The sequence below is a fragment of the Falco naumanni genome, chromosome 11, assembly GCF_017639655.2.
Source record: "Falco naumanni isolate bFalNau1 chromosome 11, bFalNau1.pat, whole genome shotgun sequence".
Taxonomy (NCBI): domain Eukaryota; kingdom Metazoa; phylum Chordata; class Aves; order Falconiformes; family Falconidae; genus Falco; species Falco naumanni.
The window spans coordinates 6,041,960-6,063,404 of record NC_054064.1 but is presented as its reverse complement, the minus strand read 5'-3'; the positions used below and the strand labels follow the sequence as shown (position 1 = coordinate 6,063,404).

At 57.7% G+C, this 21,445-nt stretch overlaps 1 protein-coding gene across 1 annotated transcript; it reads right to left on the bottom strand.

Moving 5' to 3' along the window:
• Nucleotides 1-5,301: 5,301 nt before the first annotated feature.
• On the bottom strand, nucleotides 5,302-20,060 carry BRINP2 (BMP/retinoic acid inducible neural specific 2). The gene is made up of 8 exons (XM_040611254.1): nucleotides 19,925-20,060; nucleotides 12,569-12,936; nucleotides 10,550-10,740; nucleotides 10,212-10,402; nucleotides 9,720-9,825; nucleotides 9,131-9,367; nucleotides 8,714-8,936; nucleotides 5,302-8,367 (listed from the first exon to the last, which is right to left on the bottom strand). The coding sequence occupies exons 2-8, from the start codon at nucleotides 12,868-12,870 to the stop codon at nucleotides 7,251-7,253; spliced, it is 2,367 nt and encodes a 788-aa protein (XP_040467188.1). The 5' UTR covers nucleotides 12,871-12,936; nucleotides 19,925-20,060; the 3' UTR covers nucleotides 5,302-7,250.
• Between the last annotated feature and the right edge of the window lie 1,385 nt (nucleotides 20,061-21,445).

The window sequence follows — 21,445 nt, the reverse complement described above, 5'->3', positions numbered from 1 at the left end:
CTCTCTGGCAATCGTGTCTGAAGCTCACCTCTGGCTGTGCTGCTTGGATCGCTGCACCCACCTCTGCTGTTGCTCAGGCAACAACCTCTGGGTTGGATGCAGGTTTTTATTTCCCTCCTCCCTCCAGGATGCTGCTGCTGGGGAAGCAGCCCAGATGTGGAGGGGAAGCCACAGGCGATGCCACACAGTGGCTGCGCGCATCCCTCCAGCTGCTGCTGGGAACACCAGGGGGGGATTTATTCCATCGTGGCGGGGCTTTAGAAATACAATATTTTATTAGAACCCTATTAAGCTGTTCAAACAGGTGATTAAGAGAAGGGTGATGTTGTGGCACAGGGTGGCAGCAGATGCAAATGGAAGCAAGGTGGGGGCGGATTTCCAACCTGAGCAGGGAGAGACATGGCCTGGCACGGCCGGAGGGCCAAGGCCAGCCCTGTGAGGCCAAGGCAAGGAAGAAAAACAGCTGAGAGGCTGGAGGCAGGTATGATGGGCTGCAGTATTTAGGCAGAGCTATTGGAGAGTGGAAGGGATCAGCCCTGATGTGGAAATGGTCCGACCCAACCTCAGTCCGTGGAGGACCTATGGCTTGTTACCCATCTCATGGGGGTGAAGCATCATCCTGCTTTCATTTAGAGAGGAGGCATGAGGTATGGGCAGGACCGCGGGTGCCACCAGCCTTTGGTCCCTTGTGGAAAGGAGCCGACACGGGATGAGGCTGCCTTGGGGAGCCTTTATCCAGCAAAGGCTGGAGAGGAGCAAGATGGCAGGTGTAGCATCTACAGCTTCATGCATGGATTTGTTCTATCATCCTGCTAATCAGTAAATGCAGGTGATCGTTGAGCTGGAGAGCTGGGTTTAGGATTTAAAAATAATATTTTTTTTATTCCCTCCCCTCTCCCTTAACTTTGCTGGAGCATGACAGGGTGGGAGCTCTTGGCAGCTGGGATATTAAATGTTTTTCCACATGGTCTCTTGATTATTAATGGATTTTAGTACTTGACAAAGTAGAAATTAGGAGATAAAAGCTATTAGAAACTAATTTGGATAATCACTGATTCTGTTCCCCCAGGAGCCTTTCTTGAGAGCATTGCTCCCAATGCCACTGCCAAGGCTCAGGAGAGAAGGAAATCTCTGTTTAACTGAGCTTCGGGGGCTTCGGGGGAGCCCCTGATTTACAGCAGAAGAGGAGATGGCTTGGATGGAGCAGGCACGATCCGAACATCGCTCTTCTCCCAGCAGCCTCCAGGGATTTATAGGATTTCACATCCCTGGACACTATTTGGGGTGGTTTATATGCTGTATTTTTTTTTACTGTTATGTCGGTGAAACAACCCTAGAAACTAGTTTGGGAAAACAACTTGGGAGATAAATCCTCAGTGGCAGGGGCTCTTCCAGTGATGAAGTGGGCTACGGGTAGAGAAATTGGTCCCTGAGACCCTTTTCTCCTTCAATTCCCATCTCTCTGAGTGGATTGATAATGCCAGGGGCAAGGAAAGGGCAAGGAACCATCGTGGGGAATTGTATTAAGAGAAAAGCGGGAAGGTGGCAACTGATGTAGTAACCACTGCTGGTTTCATGGCAGATCGGCTGGGAGGGTTTGTGCATCCTCATACGGAGCAGAGGCTGCCTGTAGGCTGGGAGAGCTCTTTTAAGAATAATTTGACTGATCTCTCTCCTTCTTTCTTTCCATCCAGTTGGTCTCTGCTCCCGGCACGCATAGTAGGAACAAAAGATCTGTCTCACAGCTTTGTCTGGGTTTTGGTTTTTTTTTTTTTTCTTCTTTTTTTTTTTTTTTTTCCCCACAGAGCTTTGTCCTCCGGGGAGATCCCTCCAAAATCCACCGACCATCTCAACCTCAGTCCAGGAGCAGAGCCACGATGTCCCCTGGGAACCCTGTCCTGGGGGCAGCGGGGCTGGGGGGGCTTCAGGGTCCAGCTCAATGAGGTAAGTCCTGCAGCCAGGCTCCTGGCCGTTAATCAGCGATGGCCCTGGCCCCAGCACTGCTGATTTATGCTGGCTGTGGTGGCACCCCGGGGCAGGGCACGTGTATTTAATGGACGGGGGTACCGCTGCTGGCAGCAGCAGCTCCCAGCCCTGAGCTCAGGGTGGAGAAAGCAATTTGCCGTCGGCATCCCTGCTCCCCTGCATGTTTCTCCACCTGCAGAATGGGATGCTGTGAAGATATTTTATTTGATGGTGTCTAAAGAGGTCTTCAGGTTCTCCTTCAGAGCCGGGAGCAGCTGGAGGGCCCTTGAGGAGGTCAAGGGCTGGTGCAGGTGGTGGGGCTGGGTGCTGATGGGTGGGTGAGGTTATGCTTCTCCATCTTTGCTTAAGGAGGAGTCAGTGGGGAGGGAAGAAGGGAGATGAGGATCTTAGACTGGAGCCTCCCAAGGTCCCCACCAGCTTGAGTCATCCCAGGTCCTCACCAAGCTCCCGGGGGGGCCACAGGAGGGTGGCTGGGACCTCTCCCGCATGCCTGGGCTGGCAGCAATCTGTCCCCCTTCTTCAGAGTCTTCTTCAGAGGCTGCAGCAGGAGGCTGAGGAGGAGGAGGAGAAGGAGGAGGGAGGAAGAAGCTGAGGTCATCATCATTTCAAGAGCCTGTTAATTGTTCCCCCGTGCTCCCTAAGAAGTGGCCATTTACTGCAGGCCTTGTAAATCCTCTCCAGAGAGGGAATGCCACGGAGCACGGCATGGGAGGATGAGAGCCCTCGATAGCTTTGAAAGCGCAGAGAGATGGAGCAGAGAGGAAAAACCCAGCTCACCGTCAGCGAAGGGAGAAAATAGACCAAAACAGAGAGAAACTGAAAATGTGCTGAAGCAGCTGATGACAACCCAAACAGCAGGAGAAGGCTCCTGCCTGCCAATTAACGAGGCTCTGGTGCTAATTTGCCACCTTGACTGCACTTCTGAGCTTGTCAGGAGAAGGAGGGGAGAAAAAAAAAAAAAAAAAGACAAAGCTAAAAAAGAGACAGCGAGGTTTTGGTTGCCTCTAGGCTGTGCAGATGTCACTGGGCTTTGGAGAGGCGGGGGAAGCAAGGGACACGCGTGGTGAGCCCCCCTCCCAAGCCTGGGGTGGGAAGAGAACGATGACGGGTCTCTGTGGGCTTGTGCTGGCAGAGCAGCTCCAGGCCACGGCACTAGCTGACCTGGGGATCCTGGCTTTCCAGGGATCGCCTGTCACAGCCTGCTTGGTTGCAGGAGCATCTCCGGTACCTGTGGCAAAACTCTGCTCTAAGGGAGAAGCTGGAGCAGCCCCGTGCTGGGGCGGAGAGGTCCGCAGGCAGCTTGCCATCGCCTGCCTCCCCCAGAAATGCTGTCAAACAGCAAAACAGCTCTGTTGGCAGCTGCCTGGTGGTTATGTGCGGCTAACGAAGCCGGAGGAGCCCTGAGCAACACGCTCAGCGTGAAGCCTCCTGCCAAGCAACATGTCTGCTTTCTACTTCTTGCCCGCCCTGCAGCCCAAACCAAGAAGGCAGAGACCACGGGGATGAATTTCAAGCAAAATCTGCACCAGTGTGCTGTTCATGTGGAAAGAAAAGGAGTACCTGCCAGCACGGCGTGTTACCTGGAGCCTCCCCTGCACCCCCTCCTCCCCCGGGGATGTTTTATCCCCTGTGCATCCCATTCTCTTGGCAGGTAAAAGGGGGGAAACTGAGGCACGCTGGAGCAGGGCTGCAGGCAAGGATGCAGACTTAGCCCCATGGCCTCTGTCCGTCTTGGCTTTTTGTGGCAAAACTGTCCTTGCTATTTTGGCGCAGCCTGAGGTGGAGATGCTCTCGGCCATGAGGCCAAAGGCACCACCTCATGGCATGCAGGGCTGGTGAGTCAGCAGGTGCTATGGAAAATGGGTGAAAAGACAGGAGGAGAAGAAGAGTGCAGGTGAGACAGCTGGAGCTGTGAGCTGTTCGGTTCAGGTGTAGCTGATCGCAGCCCGTCACCAGCTGTCTTGGGGCTGGGAGATGGAGGTGGGACCAACCCACACCTGGAAGCCATGAGCCAGGATGCTGGTAGGCAGAGAGCACTGTGGATAATCCTGTCCTGCTGCCAGGGCTTGGGGCAAAACAGCCCAGCCTTTCCCCAGCCTCCTTTTCCCTGGCAGAGCTGCTAAACAAACGTGTCCGGAGGGAGCCGGAGTGTCTGCGATGAAGCGAGTGAGGAGCTCAGCTCGTTATTTAAGAGGCAGCTTTCTGGCTTTCATGCTGCGGAGAATATTGTATAAATGCAGGGGCTTGCAAGCCAACGCCCAGGTAAGGATAACCCCAAACGTACTTTTAAAACCTCATGGGTTTGACCGGGAGCTCCCGGGTCAGGGTGGCACGCTGGCTTTTGGCATCCAGAGGCCAGATGCTGCCAGTGCCGGGTGGCAGCGCATCTCCAGCCGGCCCCGCTGGTGCTGGTCTTTGCAGGGGAAAGTGCTGCAAGGTAATCAAATGCTGACCTCCGTTATTAACCTCGTCTTCTTAATCACCTCCATCGAGTGCCTTAATTGCTGAAGAGGGACAGGAGGACCTGGCTGCTTCTACCTGGGATTAACATGCAGCCTGGCAGTCCCCTCCCTCGGGGGGAGCACACTGCTGCTGCCACCTGTCCTGTAACTCGCCCACTTACCCCCCAAAAGGGTGGAAGTGGTTCTCTCCCCAGATAAGCAATTTATCAGCAAAATTCAGGGAACCGCTCCCACCTTTTCCTCCACTCGGTTAAAAAGGTGGTGCAGCACCCCGGGGTGGGGAGGGTTCAGCATCACTTTTGCTCCTTGTCTGCTGGCACCCGTGTTGCCTGACGGTGGATAGTGTGCTTTGCTGGGAAGATGCCGTGCCAGCTGCTGGGCTGGGAATGTCACACACGGCCTCATTCCTGACGGGAATCAGCAACTGGGGCCAAACTCAGTGCTTTTGGGCAATACACAACGAAATCTGGATCTGGGTGGGGGGGTGGGGAGTGTTGCAGGGCAGGGAGTCTGCACCACTGCTCTGTCTGCCAGCCTGAGGGGCAACCACTGAGGATGCAAAGTTGATGATGCATCCCTCCAGCTGCCTGCCTGCCCCTTTTTGCCTTTTTTTTTTTTTTTTTTTTTTTTCATAAATTTAAAGTGGACAACCTCCATCTGCCTATGTCCCCCACATATGGGACTGTTGTGCTCAGAGCATCACCTGCCTGCCTCTGGAGCCAGCACTGAGGCACAGAAACCTGGGCCTGGGGTCAGTCCCCCGCCGGTGGAAGCTGCTCCACCATATCTTGGTGGCTCCTCGAGATGCTGCCAGATGTCCCAACAGCTCTTGCATTCCTGTTCAGGTGGCTTTAGGATGTGTGACTGGTTCAGGGCGCTGAAAAGCATGGTAGGAAATGCTTGGTCCAGAGGAGGCAGAGGATGGAGCTGAGGAACAGTACCCCGATGCATGGCCCACGTGACAACAGGGACGAGAAGTGATGTGGTGACCCAGAGAGATGCATAGCAGAAGCTGAAATGGTCTTTCTAGCTGTGAAGCCTGCGGCTGGCCATCCCGCCTGTATCCTCCTCAACCCCAGGCAGATGTCTGCCGGCTTCCCCCAGGGAGCAGAGATGATGGCTTTGACTTCTCGTTTCCTCCGGGTGTGTTTAATCGCCTGATTATTTTTTTTCCTTTAGGACAAGGGAGGAGATGTGGGCAGAGGAAGACAGATGTATGGAAAAAGAGAAGTCCGGGTGACAGGTTGAGGCATGCTATAACCACAATAGCTAGCCTGATGGATTGATAGATTAGACAGACAGGGAATATAAATAGCAGTCATGGTTTATCTACTCCTGTTTTATTTTTCTCTCACCTATCTCTTTATCTCTCCCGGTGTTATTTTCCTCCCGCTTATCTCTTTATCTGTCCAGCCCCAGAACGGAGGAGAGGGGGGGGACAGGCGGGTGGCATAAGCGGGATGGATGAGTTTGGGTTACCACGGCTTTTGCAGCACCCAAGCGGGCAAGTTTTGCCAGCCGGGGAGAACTGGGAGGCGGACTCAGATCTACACACCGATATGCTTTTTCCGCTCTCCCCTTTTCCCTGCCCATCCCCTCTGCCTGCACCTCCTGCTTTGGGGATGCTGCGGGTCGGAGGGTCGGCTCCTTCCTCTCTTTACCCTGTCCTCGGCCAAGAAACGAGGGCAGCTGCTGAAGCAGTGAGCTCTGCTTGTCTGGATGCCCAGTGTTCCCATCCGACAGCTGGGCAGTGCCGCTGCTTGATATTCTGGTCAGGCACCCACCGAGCGCAGCAGCAGCAGCAGGGAAGGAGGGAGGGGAGCCACACAGCGAGGGAAAAGCCAGGGCCAGGGATGACAGTAACTGTTCTCTTTGGGCTTTTTTTTTTGTTTTTTTTTTGTTTGTTTTTTTAATCTCAGTTGGTTTTGGTTGCTCTTTTGCTCAAAAAAGGCATTTTTTTAAAAAATATATTAAACAGATACATTTTACTAAGATGTCTCTTGGCTGGAGCCACTGACAAGAAATGACACTTCCCCAAATAAATAGGCTTAAAAAAACCCCTCCCAAACAAAACAAATAAATACATAAATAAAACTTTTTTTTTCCTTTTTCTTTCTTTCATTTTAGGTTTATGGGGTTTTTTTTGCAAGGAATTGCGGCCCAGAGGTCTCCGCCGGTGTCCGTGATGGCAGCGTCCACAGGGCAGGTCCTTCCCACACAAGGGGTGACGATGCCTCGGTACCGCAGCGGGTGCGAGATGCTCATGGAGAGGCTCCAAGGGAAGATCTGCCAGATCTCGAGGGCCTGCAGGGTGGTTCCCCTGGCGCCGTGTGCGACGGCACAGCTGCAGGAAGGATCGTGGGGGGTGTGAAGGTGCCGGTAGAAACCTCTCTTAAAAAGACTACAAAAGTTGGGGCGCTGAGCAGGCAGCCACTGGAGGATCCTTGTGGCAGGTTGGGCATCTGCTCCTGTAGGACCACCAGTTGCCTCTGGCTGAGCCACATCACCCCCGCCCATCAGCACGTCCCTCCAACCACTGATGGGGTGGCCGTGCTGGCATTGTCACCACGCTCGGAGCCAGTCTGCGCTGCCTGAGCCATCCCTCCTCCGTAGTCCCGCTGGTGTCCTCCATCCGCTCGAGCCCTGCATCTCTTTGGCCATTCGCTGGGGGTACCATGGAAGCACGTGGTTGGCACTAAGGTAAGGCCTTGATTTATTTTTTTTCGGGTGGTTATTTTCAACCCCTCCCAGGGAGTCCTTTCTCCCGCCCCCCTTGCTCTGAGATGCCAACAGCCCCGGCCGTTAGCTGCACAGCTTGCCCATCTCCTGCTCTAGTGCGTTGGGCAGCTTGGCGTTGAAGGCCCTCAAGGAGGACTGGATCCTCGTCACCTCGTTGTTGGCTAGCTTGAGCCTGTGGCGGAGCAAGCAAGTGAAGAGGTCGAGGCGGGTTTTGCCAGGGGGTGACAACCTGTTCACCCGGTCCCTGATCTCCAACAGCTGGAGCATGGCCGAGTCCTGGGAGCCCTGGGTGTAGGGGTAGTCCAGCTGAAGGATCAGGTCACGAATAGCGTCTGGTTCAAAGGGCAGGCTGTAGCCAAAGACTTGCAGACTGTTGATTTTCATGTACCCCAGGTTCTTGGAGGGATCTGCCATCTCCAAGGGTTCATAGTAGATTGTCTCGTTGGAGCTGTCATCTAGAGACTTGATGCGGCTCCGCAAGTAGACATGGACTGTTTCAAAGAAGGTCTTCCACTTGTTGCCCAAGGTGAGCGTCCAATTTTGGCACTGGGCAGAGGCATCTACGTTAGTCCTTTCCCAGTCTGGGAAGCTGCCCTCATTGATGGGCATGAACCAGCTCTCCGAGTGGCTTCCCCCAAAGGGGTTGACGTAGATGGCCATGACGGGCTCCAGCGTGCTGTTCTTGGTGAGGCAGATCTGCAGGGAGAGGGCCAACATCACGTGAACAAGCCCGGGCTTGTACTTGTTGCTCTTCAGGGTCAAGAGCATGCGTTTCCTCCAGGAGGGGTCGAACCAGCTCCCCAGGCGCATGTCGTTGCTGATGAAGATGGAGTGCACCTCGATGCGGCTGTCCCGTTTCTGCAGGAGGTACTTGAGCTCCAAGTCTTGCAGGTCCGTCTCCAGCCCCAGGTAGTGCTCCAGCGAGTCGGCCACCTCGGGGCGGCAGAAGCCTTGGGCGAGCACGTAGCCGTGGTTGCAGGTCCCGCAGCGGGTGCTGTTGTCCTCGGCACAGCTGGCGCAGGCCGGCCCCTCTCCCAAGGCACACGGTATGGACCCCTGGCAGGAGGGCTGGTCAGAGGGACACGTGCAGCTGTGGCTTTCTTCCAGGAAGGTCCCAGGCGTGGTGGTCTCACTGCAGTACAGCAGTGACTGTGCACGGCTCCACCAGTAAGGGAGGGACCTGGTGGAGAAGAGACACGGGAGGAGAGATGCTTACATGGCATCCTTTGGGGTGTGACGGGCTTTCCCTAGGGATGGAAGAGCTGCCCACCTCGTTGTTCATTTTTCTGCACTGCTGGTGGACCCTGTGAACCCCCATTTTCCACCTCCAGGCTTGGACCCAATCTCTCAAGGCCACATCCCAGGGTGGCACAGCTGCCCCTGCTGCCTGCTCGCCCCCCAGCATCCCTCCAGCCAGGTGGGAGCTCCTCCAGTCCCAGCCACGGGAGGTGTGCCGTGGGTCTGAGCCCTCCTCGGGGCTCCAAGCAGTGTCCTCGGCGTGGGATGGGGATGCCATGGCACCCTACCTTTCCTTCGGCAGTTTGAAGCGAGGTTGCCGGTGGCAGCGTTTACTGAGGTTGAAGAGCCGCCGGATAAGTCGGTGGGTTTTCCTGGAGAGCAGCTTCAGGCTGGTGCCCAGCTGCTGATAGCGGTGCTGGACGTCCAGGTCCATGGCCCAGAAGTGGGAGATGGCTGTCCTGTTCAGGAAACGGTCCCCAGGGAGCCTTTTCACCAGGGCCTGAAACTCCTCTGTGTGGGGAGACAGATGGCATCAGCAGACCCAGGAGAGCAAGCAGCGGAGGTAGGGCTGGCAGCAACCTCCCTCCACGTAAGCTCTCTTCACAGGGAGACCACCACCCTGGAGCCTCACCACCCAGCCTGGGCTGCTCCCCAAGGAGGGTTTGCAGGGAAGGAGATGCTTGGTGGGGTCTTCCCAGCCTCACCTGACTCCTCGAACTGGCCGTGGTGGCTCTCCCAGGCTCGCTGGAGCTGGACCAGGCTGCTCTCCAGCGCCTGGACGTCGGCCTCGGGGCAGTTGCAGCGAGGGAAGGCGGGCTGGCACTGGCAGTGGCAGTCGCTCCGGTGGCACACCAGCTCCCCGGCCGAGCTGCAGGCGATGTAGCTGAGGGCAGCCGCCACGAACCTCTCCCGCAGGTAGGAGGGAAGCACCGTCTGCAGCCCTGCGAGCGGGAGACAGACCCGGGAGCATCAGGGCACCGGCAGAGCCCCTCGAAAACACCGCCCGGGTGAGGAGGGAGTGAGCCTTCCCCCGGCTCCCACCCTCACATGATTATCATATCAATTTGCTGTGGAGCCGCTTGTCTGGGCTCTGCATCGATCTTGGCTCCTCTTGGCAGACGAGCAACAACCTCATCCTGCCCAGCTTTGATTATTTTCATCCCCTCTCCTCCCCAGCCCTTAAATTAAAAGCAGCATCTCAAGCCAGCATCCTCCCCTGCGGCTCGCTGCGCACCCGCGAGCATCCCACCGTGGCTCCTGGCTGTCCCCACGTCCCCACCAGCCTGGTCCTACCTTGGAGCTGCACTTTGTTCTCAGGGCTCTGCACCAGGACGGAGCTCACCGAGTCCAGGTTGTCGTAGTTGCTGCAGCCGAGTGGTCCTGTCCGTGTTTCGGTCACCTAAGTGGGGGACCCACAGGTGGTCACACAGGAGGGGACCCAGGGCGCGTGCCACCCCACCAGAAGTGCTGCAGGTAACTCCTGGCCAGGCTTGCCATGCTCCACTCCTCGTGGCAAGGCGATGCTTGGAGAGGAGAACTAATTGCCTGCTAATTGGCTTGTTGACAGGCAGCAGCCCTGCCTGCAGCCCGCTGAAAAATGTGCCTTCATTAGCGTGCCCAATTTCCCATAAATAATGCGGATGTGTTACCTTTGCCTGCTGTTCCCCTTCGTCTCCCCTCCCCGGGGGATGCTTTAGGGTCTTGGCCAGGTTTGGGGGGGGGCTGCTGGCGAGGCCCGGGGCCACCGTCTCCCCGTGCTGCCCTCTCCCTCCCACCCTCACCTACCTTGATGGCAGCCGTGGCGATCTGGATGTGGTGGAGCCGGCGCAGCGTGCTCTCTCGGTCGATGAAGTAGGAGGCTGCCAGCTGGTGCAGGGTCTCCAGCGAGACCCCCGAGCTGTTCCCAGCCCCCCCGGCAGGCTCTGCTCTCCGGCTCAGCTTGCGCTTGTCCACAAAAATGGTCAGGGACTCTTCTCCTGGGGGGACATGCAATGCTTTGGGTGGGCTGCCGGGCTCCCCCCCTCCCCCTTCTTGGCCATATTTCTCCTGTAGTGCTTATTTTCCCACCTCCCTCCTTTGCACGCTGCCTTGTGCAAGGGAAGCGAGCGCCCACCAGCACTCACCTCCCAGCGTAGCAGCGAGCAAGAAGTGGGTCCCATACTTCTTGATGAGGCTGTCGGTGATCTGCTGGGGGCTGGGTCGGCGTCCCAGCAGACGGATGTTGCGGATGAATTCAGGGGCCAGGGGAAGCGGCAGGCTGAAGAAGTCTTTCCTCTCCAAAGCCAAATTATTCACCTTCCAGCGAGCAAACTCTCTGCAGGAGGAGCGCAGCAGGACAGGATTGGTAGGCGGAAAAACTCCTGTTGGGACCATCCCGACCTGCCCATCGACGCAGCGGAGGTGAAGGACCCACTGCATGCACTTGCCAGCTATAGATCCAGCCAGGATGAAAGTGTCGTCCCTCCCTAAGCCGTCAATGGCAATAATGAGCTACAAGCGGCGGAGATGCCTGATATTGATTAACCAGGCACCTCCGGCAGGCATTAATCACAGCCCGGAGCATGGCTAGAGCTTTTTCCAGCCCACTGGTCTGGATGGGACTCATCCATCCTCCATCCTCATGTCTATGGGTTCAGGTGAAAATCAGACATCTGGGGGTTTCATGGTTTTAAGTATTGGCAGCTTTTTGTAGGAAGCTGGAGGCATTGGGATGTGGCGGGGTTGGTGGCAGGTCCCCTCATAGCCCTGGAGGATGTGAATGAATGTGCCTCCCTCCAGCATCACCCAGCCCCCAGGTGGGGAGCCACCAGCCTGCCACTGCCTCAAGCAACCAATGCCCTGTAAACAACCAGCGGCCAATTTCAGCCTAATCTTCAGCATTTTGCCCTAATTAAAACCAGGCAGCAGCTTTCAGACAGTTTAATTAGGGCTGATTGGGAAAGGAGGGAGAGGGAGGGGTGGATGGATGGGTTCAAAGCAGCTGGAGGGCTTGGTGGATGCTGAGTTGCCTCCCATCGTGATTTTTGGGCCCAGAAAGTGGGATGTTGGGGCCAGGAGCGGAGCTGGGGGTGAGGGAGGAGGGGATGCTGCCTTTCCCCTTGCTCGCGTGCTCCCTGGGTGCTGGGGCATGTGGAGCTAAGGGGCCAGGAGCCCTGCACCAGTACCCCCCTATCCCATCCTACAGAGAAAACAAGCCTGGAAGGCTGCTAGCTGGTTCTCTGCCTCAGAGGAGGTGCGAGCCAGCTGCTGTCCCTGCGGCTGCTCCTTCCTGTCCCACCACCGTCACCCGCAGCATCCCCAGAGGATGTGGGTCCCTCAGCATGGCAACGTCAGCATGTAGGGAAGGAGCGAGAGGAGGTCTCCGGGGCTGCATTACAGGGCTGCCATCCTGGTACCCACGTCAGCTCCCCTGGGAAGCAGCGGCCAGGCTTTGTACCACTGCCAGAAGCCCCCGGGGCTTGGCACCAGTGAGAGGAAGAAGGGAAAAGGGCTCGTTAGCAGGAGGTGACAGTCCCACTTAGTGCCGAGAGGCGGTGGGGTGGGTTTCCCACACCGGCTGTCAGGGGGCGGCCCTTTGCCAGTGGCAGTGGACCCCACTGCTGCCGAACGTGGTTCTCTACTGGCAGGAAAGCCCCTCCAGCATTGGCTCCCATGTGTGTAGCATCCCACTGCTGCAGTCTGTATGGTGACGGCACTTGGGGACATGCCAGGGGGTCAGTCGCGGTGGCTTTTTGTGAGCTTCTGCAGCATCCCAGCCCCAGATGGCTGGCAGCCCAGGGAGGCTCAGTAATTCGGCACAGAGGTGTCTTTGTACACAGCAAAAGGACAAGGGAACATCCCTCTGTGCCTCCCATTGTAAGGGCTGACCACACATCAACCTACACACGAAATCACTCCCAGTTCAGGGCAAATCCTGCCTGGAGCCCATCCCGGCCATGCCATGAGCATCCTGGGGAGCTGCTGTTCTATTCCCTGGGAAAGCAGCATCTCGCATTCACCCACCCACCATCGCTCCCGATGGGTAGCCTCCTCCTCCACGCAGGGGCCTGCTCGTACAGATTAGTGGGTCGGTCTCTGCTCCGCCGTGCCCCCCGCAGCCCCCCACACCACAGCTCCCTCCCGGGGTGCCCAGGGCCTCTCACCTGTAGATCCTGTACCTGGTGGTGAAACCCTGCCGGTAGCGCTCCATGAAGTCCACGTACTCCTGGGCTCGGTAGAAGGGTCCCCGGTCGGTGAGGAGCCAGTCGAGGGGTGCTCGGCCGGATGAAGAGGAGGATGAGGAAGAGGAGGAAGGGGTCGCGGGGGCAGCATGCTGCTGGGGCACTGTGCCGCCCGCCCCGCCGGCCACCCCCCAGCGGCAGCACGCGCTCAGGGCCAGGAGGGCCAGCGGCCATGGGAGCATCGGCGGTGGCCCGTCAGCTCGCGGGAGGTCCTGCCGCCCCATCCTGCTGCTGCCCGGCTGGCTTCTTCATTCTCTCACCCCACGGCGATCCTCCAGGACAGCCCTGCCCTGCAACGGCACCGCGCGAAGCGGGGAGCCCCGTGAGGCCACTGGTACCGGGTGGCCACGCTGGACGAGGTGCCGGGGGGGCCAGTTCGGCATGGATCTACACCAGGTGCTACCACAAGCGAAGGGAAGGTGGGGTTTGATTTGGAGAGGCTGCTGCTGAAGGGAAAGCTGTGCTCTGGGGAGAGCCATGTGCTGGGCATGGACCAGTCCTGCCACAGGAGGTAAGAGTTTATGGGTTAGGGGTGCTGCCTGCTGCTGAAGTTAAATGAAATCCTCGCTGGTGGCTGTTTGAGAGAAATTTCTGGCTTTCTCTTTCTGTTTTTCTCTGCCATGCATCAGCCCAGTGAGCCAAGCTTGCTGCTACAGGGTGCCCACATGGTGGGGAGGGTGGGCTGTCTCTGCACCTTGCACCTTGGGGATGCCCATCACAAGCATGTGTAGCTCGTTTCAGGAGGGGTTAAAAATAATAAGCATAGGAGACTAGGAAAAAATGAGCTTCTCCAGGTATGGGTTGAGCCACATGTGGCTGATGTTAGACTTTTCTTTGTGTCCTGCTAGTGGCTCAGATGATGGATGGATGGACAGACGGATGGATGTCCACCTCAAAGTTAGATGGGCTGATTGCAGTGATGTTTTGAATGCAGCTTGTGTTTATTTTAAGCCAAGACCTTTCTGCTTTTATAGCCCAGCATATGGTGGTATCTGCGGCAGTAAAGATGGAGCTTTGCTGGGAGCAGCAGCGCTGGGGCCAGAGCCTGAATTTGCAAGTGAAGGTGGGAAATGGGGAGTTGCAAGCTCTGGCAGAGCTGGGGCAAGGTGAGGTGTCCTGCCAGGCAGCAAGAGCTGTTTGCCTTAAAACAAGGACCCTGTCACTGCAGAGCTTCCAGGGAAGGTGATTTTTATTCCGGGAAGGTGGCTGATGGGGGCCCAGAGCCCAAACACTCACCCCTGCCAACCACACACCAGCCCTGTGTTCTCCCAAGTGGGGCTTTGCCAGATGAATCATCGTGCTTTAACATGTATTATTATTTTTTTATATTTTTTTCTCTCCCTCTCTTCTATTTTTAAACCCTTAAGGGTGCACTTTGGTTACGCTTTCTCAGCTTCTCACTCAGCCCTCAAGGCTGGGGCCCTGTTAATTTTAAACAAAACCTGAGATTGTCACATCACCAGATTGGGGATGCCAGGGCAGCAGGGCAGGCAGAGCAGCATGCAGGGTTTTTTTCTGTCCCCCCTCCTGCACCAGCTTTCCCTGTGTCACCCTGGTTTCTCCCAACCTTGCAGGCAGCCATGTAACACCCTGGTCATTGCCGTCCTCTCCTGGCATGTGGAATCCCCCGGGACCACGACATGGCCAAATCCTGGCTCAGGTGAGCAGGCCCCTGTGCCGGGGGGGTGGGGGAGGGCAGGGGGACCAACAATATCAGGCTGGTCTCCTCACTCCGCACCTTGAGTGCGGGGGGCACCTGTCCCCCCTGCAATGCAGCAGGACCCGATGCTGGCTGCTCATGGAGCTGCCTGTGCACTGCCACGCGTGGGTGATGGCTGAGGCTCTTTGGCTGCTCTGAAACCCTCCCTGCCTGCAACCAAAGCTGGGCCAGGGGGAAGCAGGCAGCCGAGGCGCAGGCAAGCACCTTGCTCTCCTCCCCAGGAATAGCTGCAGTTAAAATGGAGGTGGCCCAGGGACTGAAGAAGCGTGCAAGGCTCAGGATCAAACCCTCCCAGCCCCCCCACTGCCTGCAGCTGTGGGTCCCTGCTCCTGTGCTGTACAGGGTGACACAGGGAGCAGGGACAAGCTGCCGTGCCCAGGAGGGCATGGTGGGAGCCAGGGCCTGGCAGCAGACCCTATGGATGGTTTAGATACTGACCATGGGCTACATCCTCCATGACTTGGTCCCTCTCTCTTATACCAGGCAGGAAAGCAGCGCTCTGGCTCTCAGCTGAGAAGCCGAGGTGAAAGCACTCCTTGAATAGCATCTTTCTAAACCCTGCTCTTGAAACACGCTGCTTGTAGCATTAAATATGGCTGTGCCAGCAAAACACCTTGCTTAAATAGGTGGTGTGCCAGCTAGCCTGCCTGTTGCACCACAAACAGGCTCGGCACGGCTGATGTCCTCGTCCACTGGTCATTGTCTGTGGCTTTTAGGTGACTCCTGACCACCTCCAGCCAAGGTGGGGCTGGGCCAGAGGCTGCTCCCTGGCTGCCTCCCTCTGCCCTCTCCCTCCACCCAGGTCCGTACAGCCAAGGAGATGCTTTTCCAAAAGCGCCATGGGAGACTGGACTCATCCATCACCACTTCACACCACCACAGACCAGTATGAATGGTGTCACACTGGTCACCCTGCTGCCCTCCCTGGGGCTTTCCTGGTGTAAATCAGGAAGATATAGGAGTATCCTTCCTTTGATTCAAAGCATGGAAGGGATTCTTTTGGGGGACATCAGGCAGAGCACTGTCTCTTCCAGGAAGCCCTCCTGGGTGCTAACACCTTCCCACCGGCATTGACCAGCCCCTTGCCACCACCAGCATGGGGGGCACCCCCACGTGCCTTCCCCAGGAAGGGCTCCCCTTGCTGCCCTTCCCCTCCAAAGCCCCTCTCCCACCTCCCCACCCAGCACTGCAGCTCAAGGCAGCAAACCTCTTCTGGGTGACCATTGTGGGGACAGATATTAGGGATGGAGCTACCTTGGGCCACCTCTTCCTTAGGCTACAGTCCCCAGCCCAGCTAGAAACCACTTCAGCCTGCTCTGGTTCCTTCCCTGGGGAGCTTGTTCTGAGATTCCATGCTGGGCATGGGATGCTCACTTATGGCCACCTCATGTTTTACTACAAAGCAATAAAAAGTCAGAACTGGGTATTTCCAGCACTTGACTGGGGCAAACCGGCACAAACCCAGTGAAGGTCCCCTCCTGACGTGCAGAGTCCCTCAAGAAGCAAAGTTTCCAACCTTGCTAAATGAGCTCTTATTTACACCTGCTTCTTATTTACACTGTGACTGCTGGCACCTCTGAGGCGGGCTCTTGCTTGGGGACAGGTGCTGACGCACGCGAGCATCCTTGCCAACAGCAGCTTGAAGCCCCAAGTCAAGCAGGAGCAGGCAAGCCACCACAGGCAGGAGAGCCTGCATGGGAGCTGCGCCGTGTGACATGGCAAACTTATCCCTGAGGAGCAGCTTTCCTGCACCATTGTTAGCTGGGCTAATTTATTTGCTCATATCGATCAGGGGTTATATAAAATAAGTACATGCAGAAATTGTTATAGCTCCATATAGCCCTTAAACCACGCAGCTGGGGTTGTGGGGGGGGGGCTCAGATTTTGCTGGAGGACTGCTGCTGCTGCTCTACAGGGTTGAGGGCCATGCGTATTGGGGTGCACCCCCACCTGCTCACACCAGCATCTCCTGGGATGCTTGCATCCTTCCTGGGATGCTGGGGAGAGCATAGCTTTTTGGAAGCAAGTAACCCCCTTGACCTTAGTACTAAAGCTGGAAATAACTTTCTAATCACTTTTCCTTGATCCAAAAGAATGAAGATTTGATGAGAAGCATCTGACTACTCATCTATTTTTTTGATTTAGGGTTTTGCATCATAGAAGTTGGAAAAATTCCAGCTTGTTAATTTTTTTCCCTCCCCCTTCTATAAAAACCTTAAAGTGAAGGAAGAAGAGTGCAAAGGCAAATATTCTTGGCAAACTTTCCCAGGACCACAACCTCCTCCCCGATCAAGTCTTCCTGAGCTTGTTACAGCCCTCTGCATCCCTGTTGCCTGCAGCAGAACACCCTGCTGTCCTTCCAGTGATGGCCGATACACGGCCCAGACTGTCACTCATCACAAGCTGCATCTTAAAAACAGCTTCTTGCAATTTGTAGAAGTGCCTTCCCACCCCCGAGTTGGCAACGGGATTGCTTCTGTGGTGGGTGTCCTCACCCAAAATGGCTTGAGAGGCCGAGGCAGCTCAGCATGAGGTGCTGACAGCGATGCTCGAGTGCCCGGCGAGCAGCTCTACTGAGCTGCAAAAGCTTTTCTCTACTGCCCTTGGAGCAGACTGCAACAGTGGCAACATCCTGCGGAGTTATGCCAAGGTCCGGCTTGCTTCCATGCTGATGGCATCTCCGGAGCCATGCGCTCCACCACTAATTAGGCAGAGTTCAATAATTAAGACGTTAGCTAATTGTCAGGGACATTAGCATTGATTTCTGCCCTTTCATGCTGCAGGAAAAGGATCTAGAGATATATAAACTGGGAAGCGTGTGCTGGGAAGAGGCTGCAGCGGTGTTTGCTGGGTGCTGTGGGGAAGCACAGCATTCCAGACAGACTCTGGCACTACCACTGTAAATGCTGAGCTGAACCTCAGAGCAAAAGCAGCACCCGATGTCTGCGCCAGGCAGCACAATACCTGCTGGTGGCAGAGCTGTGGGACATGCCCAGCCATGGGGGGCTGGTCCCTGGGGCACAGCAGGAGCAAAGGCACATCTGTGCAGGAGCAGGGAGCGATGAGGATGGGTCTTGAGCTCCCCGTGGATGCCTTTTAGTGGGAATTAATGTCAAACTTAGCAGCTGAGTCACCTTCTCATTAAACGTGGGAAAGCTTTATCAAATTAAGGCCACTTAAAAGAGCCTGGGCAGAGGCTAAGTGCAGTTTAGTTTCTGAAGTGGATTGACTCAGCCGAACTGCGGCTATGTGAATTCACGCAGGCGCCCAAGGCACTTCTTACTCTGCCACTTGCACCCCTCAGGACAGCGGATCCCAAAGGGCTCAATCCTGCAGGATGCTCAGCTCCTTGCTCAAGGGCCACCAGCCTTGCTTGGGGCTTCGTGGGACCCACCTCCCTTGCAGCCAGCCCTGCCTCTGCCCGCCTGCGCTGCTGCCTCCTCAGCTCTGTGATGGTTTGCAACAAGCTGCAGCCACTGGCCTCGCGTCCGCACACTCCCGAGGAAGCGCCAGGGCCTCATTGATCTGTCGGGGTAATTAAGAGACCGAGCCAGGCACCACCGGAGCGACAGCAGCATGGTAATCACTGGCAAAGTGGGCCCGGCAGGGTGCTGTCAGCCGCCTGGCACCCAGCCTGCAGAGATGTGGCTCCAGGCAGCGAGCGTGGGGACAGCCACCTCCGAGCCTTCCATCCCTGCCCGAGCAGCAATGGTAAAGACCACGCTGGCAGCTGTGAACCAATTCTCTCTACGCTCCTTCAGACCACCCTCTGTGCCTGCTCAGTCACTATTGCCAAGTGATTTCACATCGCTGCCTTCCCCCCTGGCCCCAGTTCATGAGAGTGGTTTTAAAAAACCTGCAAGACTTGATGACTTGGGTTCCTTTTATTAGCTTTTCTCCACATCCTTGGGAGCAAGACACTTGAAGACAAGAGTAAAGGAAAATAGCAGAAAATCCCAGGACTCGGGGAGCTAAGGATTTGCATAAGACATCAAATGATACGAAGCCTGGGCTGCCATCAGGGGAGATGGCAGCTGCGTGTAGCATGTCACACCAGTGCCATGTGTCTGCCCTCTGGCTTTGCTCACCCGAGACTTTCACACCCACAGGCAAAAAGCTTCTTAAAAGAGCAATGTGCCGAATACAACTCCCCCCAGTGCGGTGATGGCAGCAGCAGCGCTGGCTTCCCCTGCCTTGTGCCGAGCTCTCAGCCCGGAGCATCCCTGCAGCTGGGTCTCTGGGGCCGGGGGAAGAGCATCCCTGCAGTCCCCTCCCCAGACAGGATGGCTGCTCCCCCCCAACAGACCCCACAAGCTGAGTACCAACCTCATGTAAAAGCTGGAAGCAGCGCAAGGTGAGGACCGCTCCCTCCCATCCCTCCCTTGCCTTCACACAGGTGACAAGTGTCACGGGTGGGCAGTGATGCATGGCAGTAGCTCAGCATTAGCAGCACAGGGTAAATAAAGCGGTGGGTGGCAGGTGCTGGGCAGGGAGGAGGAGGAGATCTGGGGTGTCACAGTGGGGCCACCCCCCTTCCCAGCACCCCGCTGCTTCCCAGGTCTCAAAACCTGTCCCTGACCGCCCACCAAAGCCAGCTCCGCTTGGAAAAAGTGCAGGGGCCTCCTCACGACACCTCCGGGGCTGGCAGGGACCCTCGTGGCTGCTGACAGAGAGGGGACACTGACACCTGCCGGCGGGTCCCCCCGGCCCCGCACACCGGGCTCGCCGTGCCCAGCCCCGGGACCGCGGCGGGGACAGCGCGGGCACACGCCCCCCAGCCCCGCTCCAGGGCAGCGGCCGCCGGTCCCCCCGGTCCGGGGCAGGGTGAGCACCGCTGTGCCGAGAGCTGATGCTCCCGAGCCGGGGCTTAAAGAGCCAGAGTTTTGCTGCCTACTGAAAATATATATACATATAAATCAGCGTTTAGCGAAGGGACTCGAGCCCCGCAGCCGGGACCCCCCCTCCCTCCCAGGGATGGTGACAGGGCGCGGCGCTGGGAACCGCACCGCAGCCTTGGAGGCGAGCAAACCCCCGGGAGAGCGCCGGCCCCGCAGCAGGGAGCGGAGCGGAGCCCTCCCGCCCGCACCCGGGGCACCGGCTGCCGAGTTACGCGGGCCCGGCGCAGAAGTGCGGGTTCCGCAGCTCCGGGGGCATCTCCCTCGGCGGCTCCCCCCGAGCCGCGCACGCTGCGCGGGCAGCGGGTTTCCCGCTTCCCGGGCATCTCGCTCCTTCAAGTACCCGGTTCCACCGGGCCGGTCGCAGCACCCGGGCCGGCCCTGCTGGCCGCCGCAGCTGGGCACTGGGAAGGGCTCGTTGCTTTCCTCTACACCCGTCCTAACCGGGCGGGTGGCGAAGCGAGCCCGGAGCGAGGCGGCAACTTGACCAAGGTCACCGAGCGAGCCGGCGGCGGCCGAGCCGCCTCTCCACCGTCGCGCACGGCGGCACCCGGGATCCCCGCCGTGTGGGGTCACGGCTCCCCCCGCAACGCTCCTTCCGCCTCCCGCCGGCGGAGTCTCCGCGCCGGCTCACCCCCTCCTCCCCCGGCCCCGCACACTTACCGCAGGCTCCGGCTCAGCGCCGGCGGGGCGCCGGCCGCCTCTCCGTCCCGTGCCGTCCCGCTCCGCTCGGCCTTAGCGGCCCCGGGCCCTGGCCCGCCGCCTCCCGGCCCCCCCGCGCCGCCCCATCGCCGGGCGGGCAGGCGGCCCCCGGCAGCCCCGCCACCATCCCGCGCCCCGGCCCCGCCGCCACTGCCGGGTCCCGCCGCGCTCCGCGGCCGCCGCCGCCGCCGCCCGATAATATATGCAGGGGCTGCAGCCAATAAAAGGCGCCGCCGGCCTCCCCGCGCCTTCCCATTGGCGGGACCGCCTGGTGGGGCGTGGCGGCGCGGCGCGGCGGGGGACACGCGTGGAGCGGCGCGGGGGCCGCGCTGCGGGGGCGCTCGGCTCGGTCACCGGCCCGCCCGGCCGAGGGGGGTCCGAGCCCTGCCGGGCCCCCATCCGCCTGTCCCCTCAGAGGGGCTGGGGGGGGGGTGCTGGCACTGGCCTCATCCCAGCTTGAAGGGGTCCCGGTTGGGCCGGTTGCACCATCGATGCCGGTAAATGATTAGCGAGTTTCGGGATGCGGATGCCACGCGTCGGCCCTTCCCAGCACGCTGGGTTTACCGTTCTCCGCTGTTTTCTTTTTAAATTTTTAATTTCTCTGTCTGTATTACTGGCGCCTCCTCCCAAGCCCTTCCTTCGCTCCCTGTCATGTGGTGGTAGGTGTTACAGGGGCGCTGCTCCTGGGGGTGCTCCATGTTCCCAAACGGGAGCTGGAAGGACCTTCTTGGGGACACTCCGACTAATGCAGTTGCACCTCTTTTTCATGAAAAACCCCTCCTTTTATATGTCCCCTTGGTGAATGAAAAGCAGTGAAGGAGCCTGCTGGAGGCTTCCCAAAAGAATTTCCCCTGTGCTCCCAAAAAGGAGGGCCGTGCCCCATCCCACAAAGCACCGCTGCTTGTTTTTCCTAACTTTTTTCTTATTTATTTGTTTATTGTTTCTACTGGCAGCTGCAGCCGGTTGGTGCTGGGGGGGGGACAGTGCTGCTGAAGCACACCCTGCTGCATCCGCACCGTTCCATGCTTAGTTCAGTGCTTGGCTTTGGTCACCAGTGAGGCTGGTGTTGAAAATAGGTAGTTCCTGGTGAGCGTGGTTTTTCCTTCCTAAAATATAGCGGGCGATTGGGAGGGTTATTATAAATCAGAAAATCTTGGGGGTAAGCACCCAGTGTGGTGTGTTTGGGACACAGCACTGTCCCCTCGCTGTGCCCATGCTGGGGCATGTTAAGCTTCACAGCTGGCACGAATGAGGAGGAGAAATTTGGGGAAGGTGCTGCAAGGTGAGGGGGAAAGCTCTGTCAAAAAAAACCCCAAAAAACACCAACTTTTTTTTTTTAAGTAACGGTTATCTAGTGTGTGGTTTTCTTTGGAGGCGCCAGGCGGGATGGAGCCGTGCCCAGCACAAGGAGCCAGCATGGAGCTGGGGGGGTGTGGGAGCTCCGCTTCCAGGGCAGCGATGCTTCTGCACCCCTCCACTCCA

Coding starts and splice junctions, on each gene's coding strand:
- BRINP2 (XM_040611254.1), bottom strand. CDS start 12,870: ATGGGGCGGCAGGACCTCCCGCGAGCTGACGGGCCACCGCCGATGCTC. Junction 8,937..9,130: donor CGGCCAGTTCGAGGAGTCAG/GTGAGGCTGGGA, acceptor CTCCCCACACAG/AGGAGTTTCAGGCCCTGGTG. Junction 8,368..8,713: donor TTCAAACTGCCGAAGGAAAG/GTAGGGTGCCAT, acceptor CTTCTCCACCAG/GTCCCTCCCTTACTGGTGGA.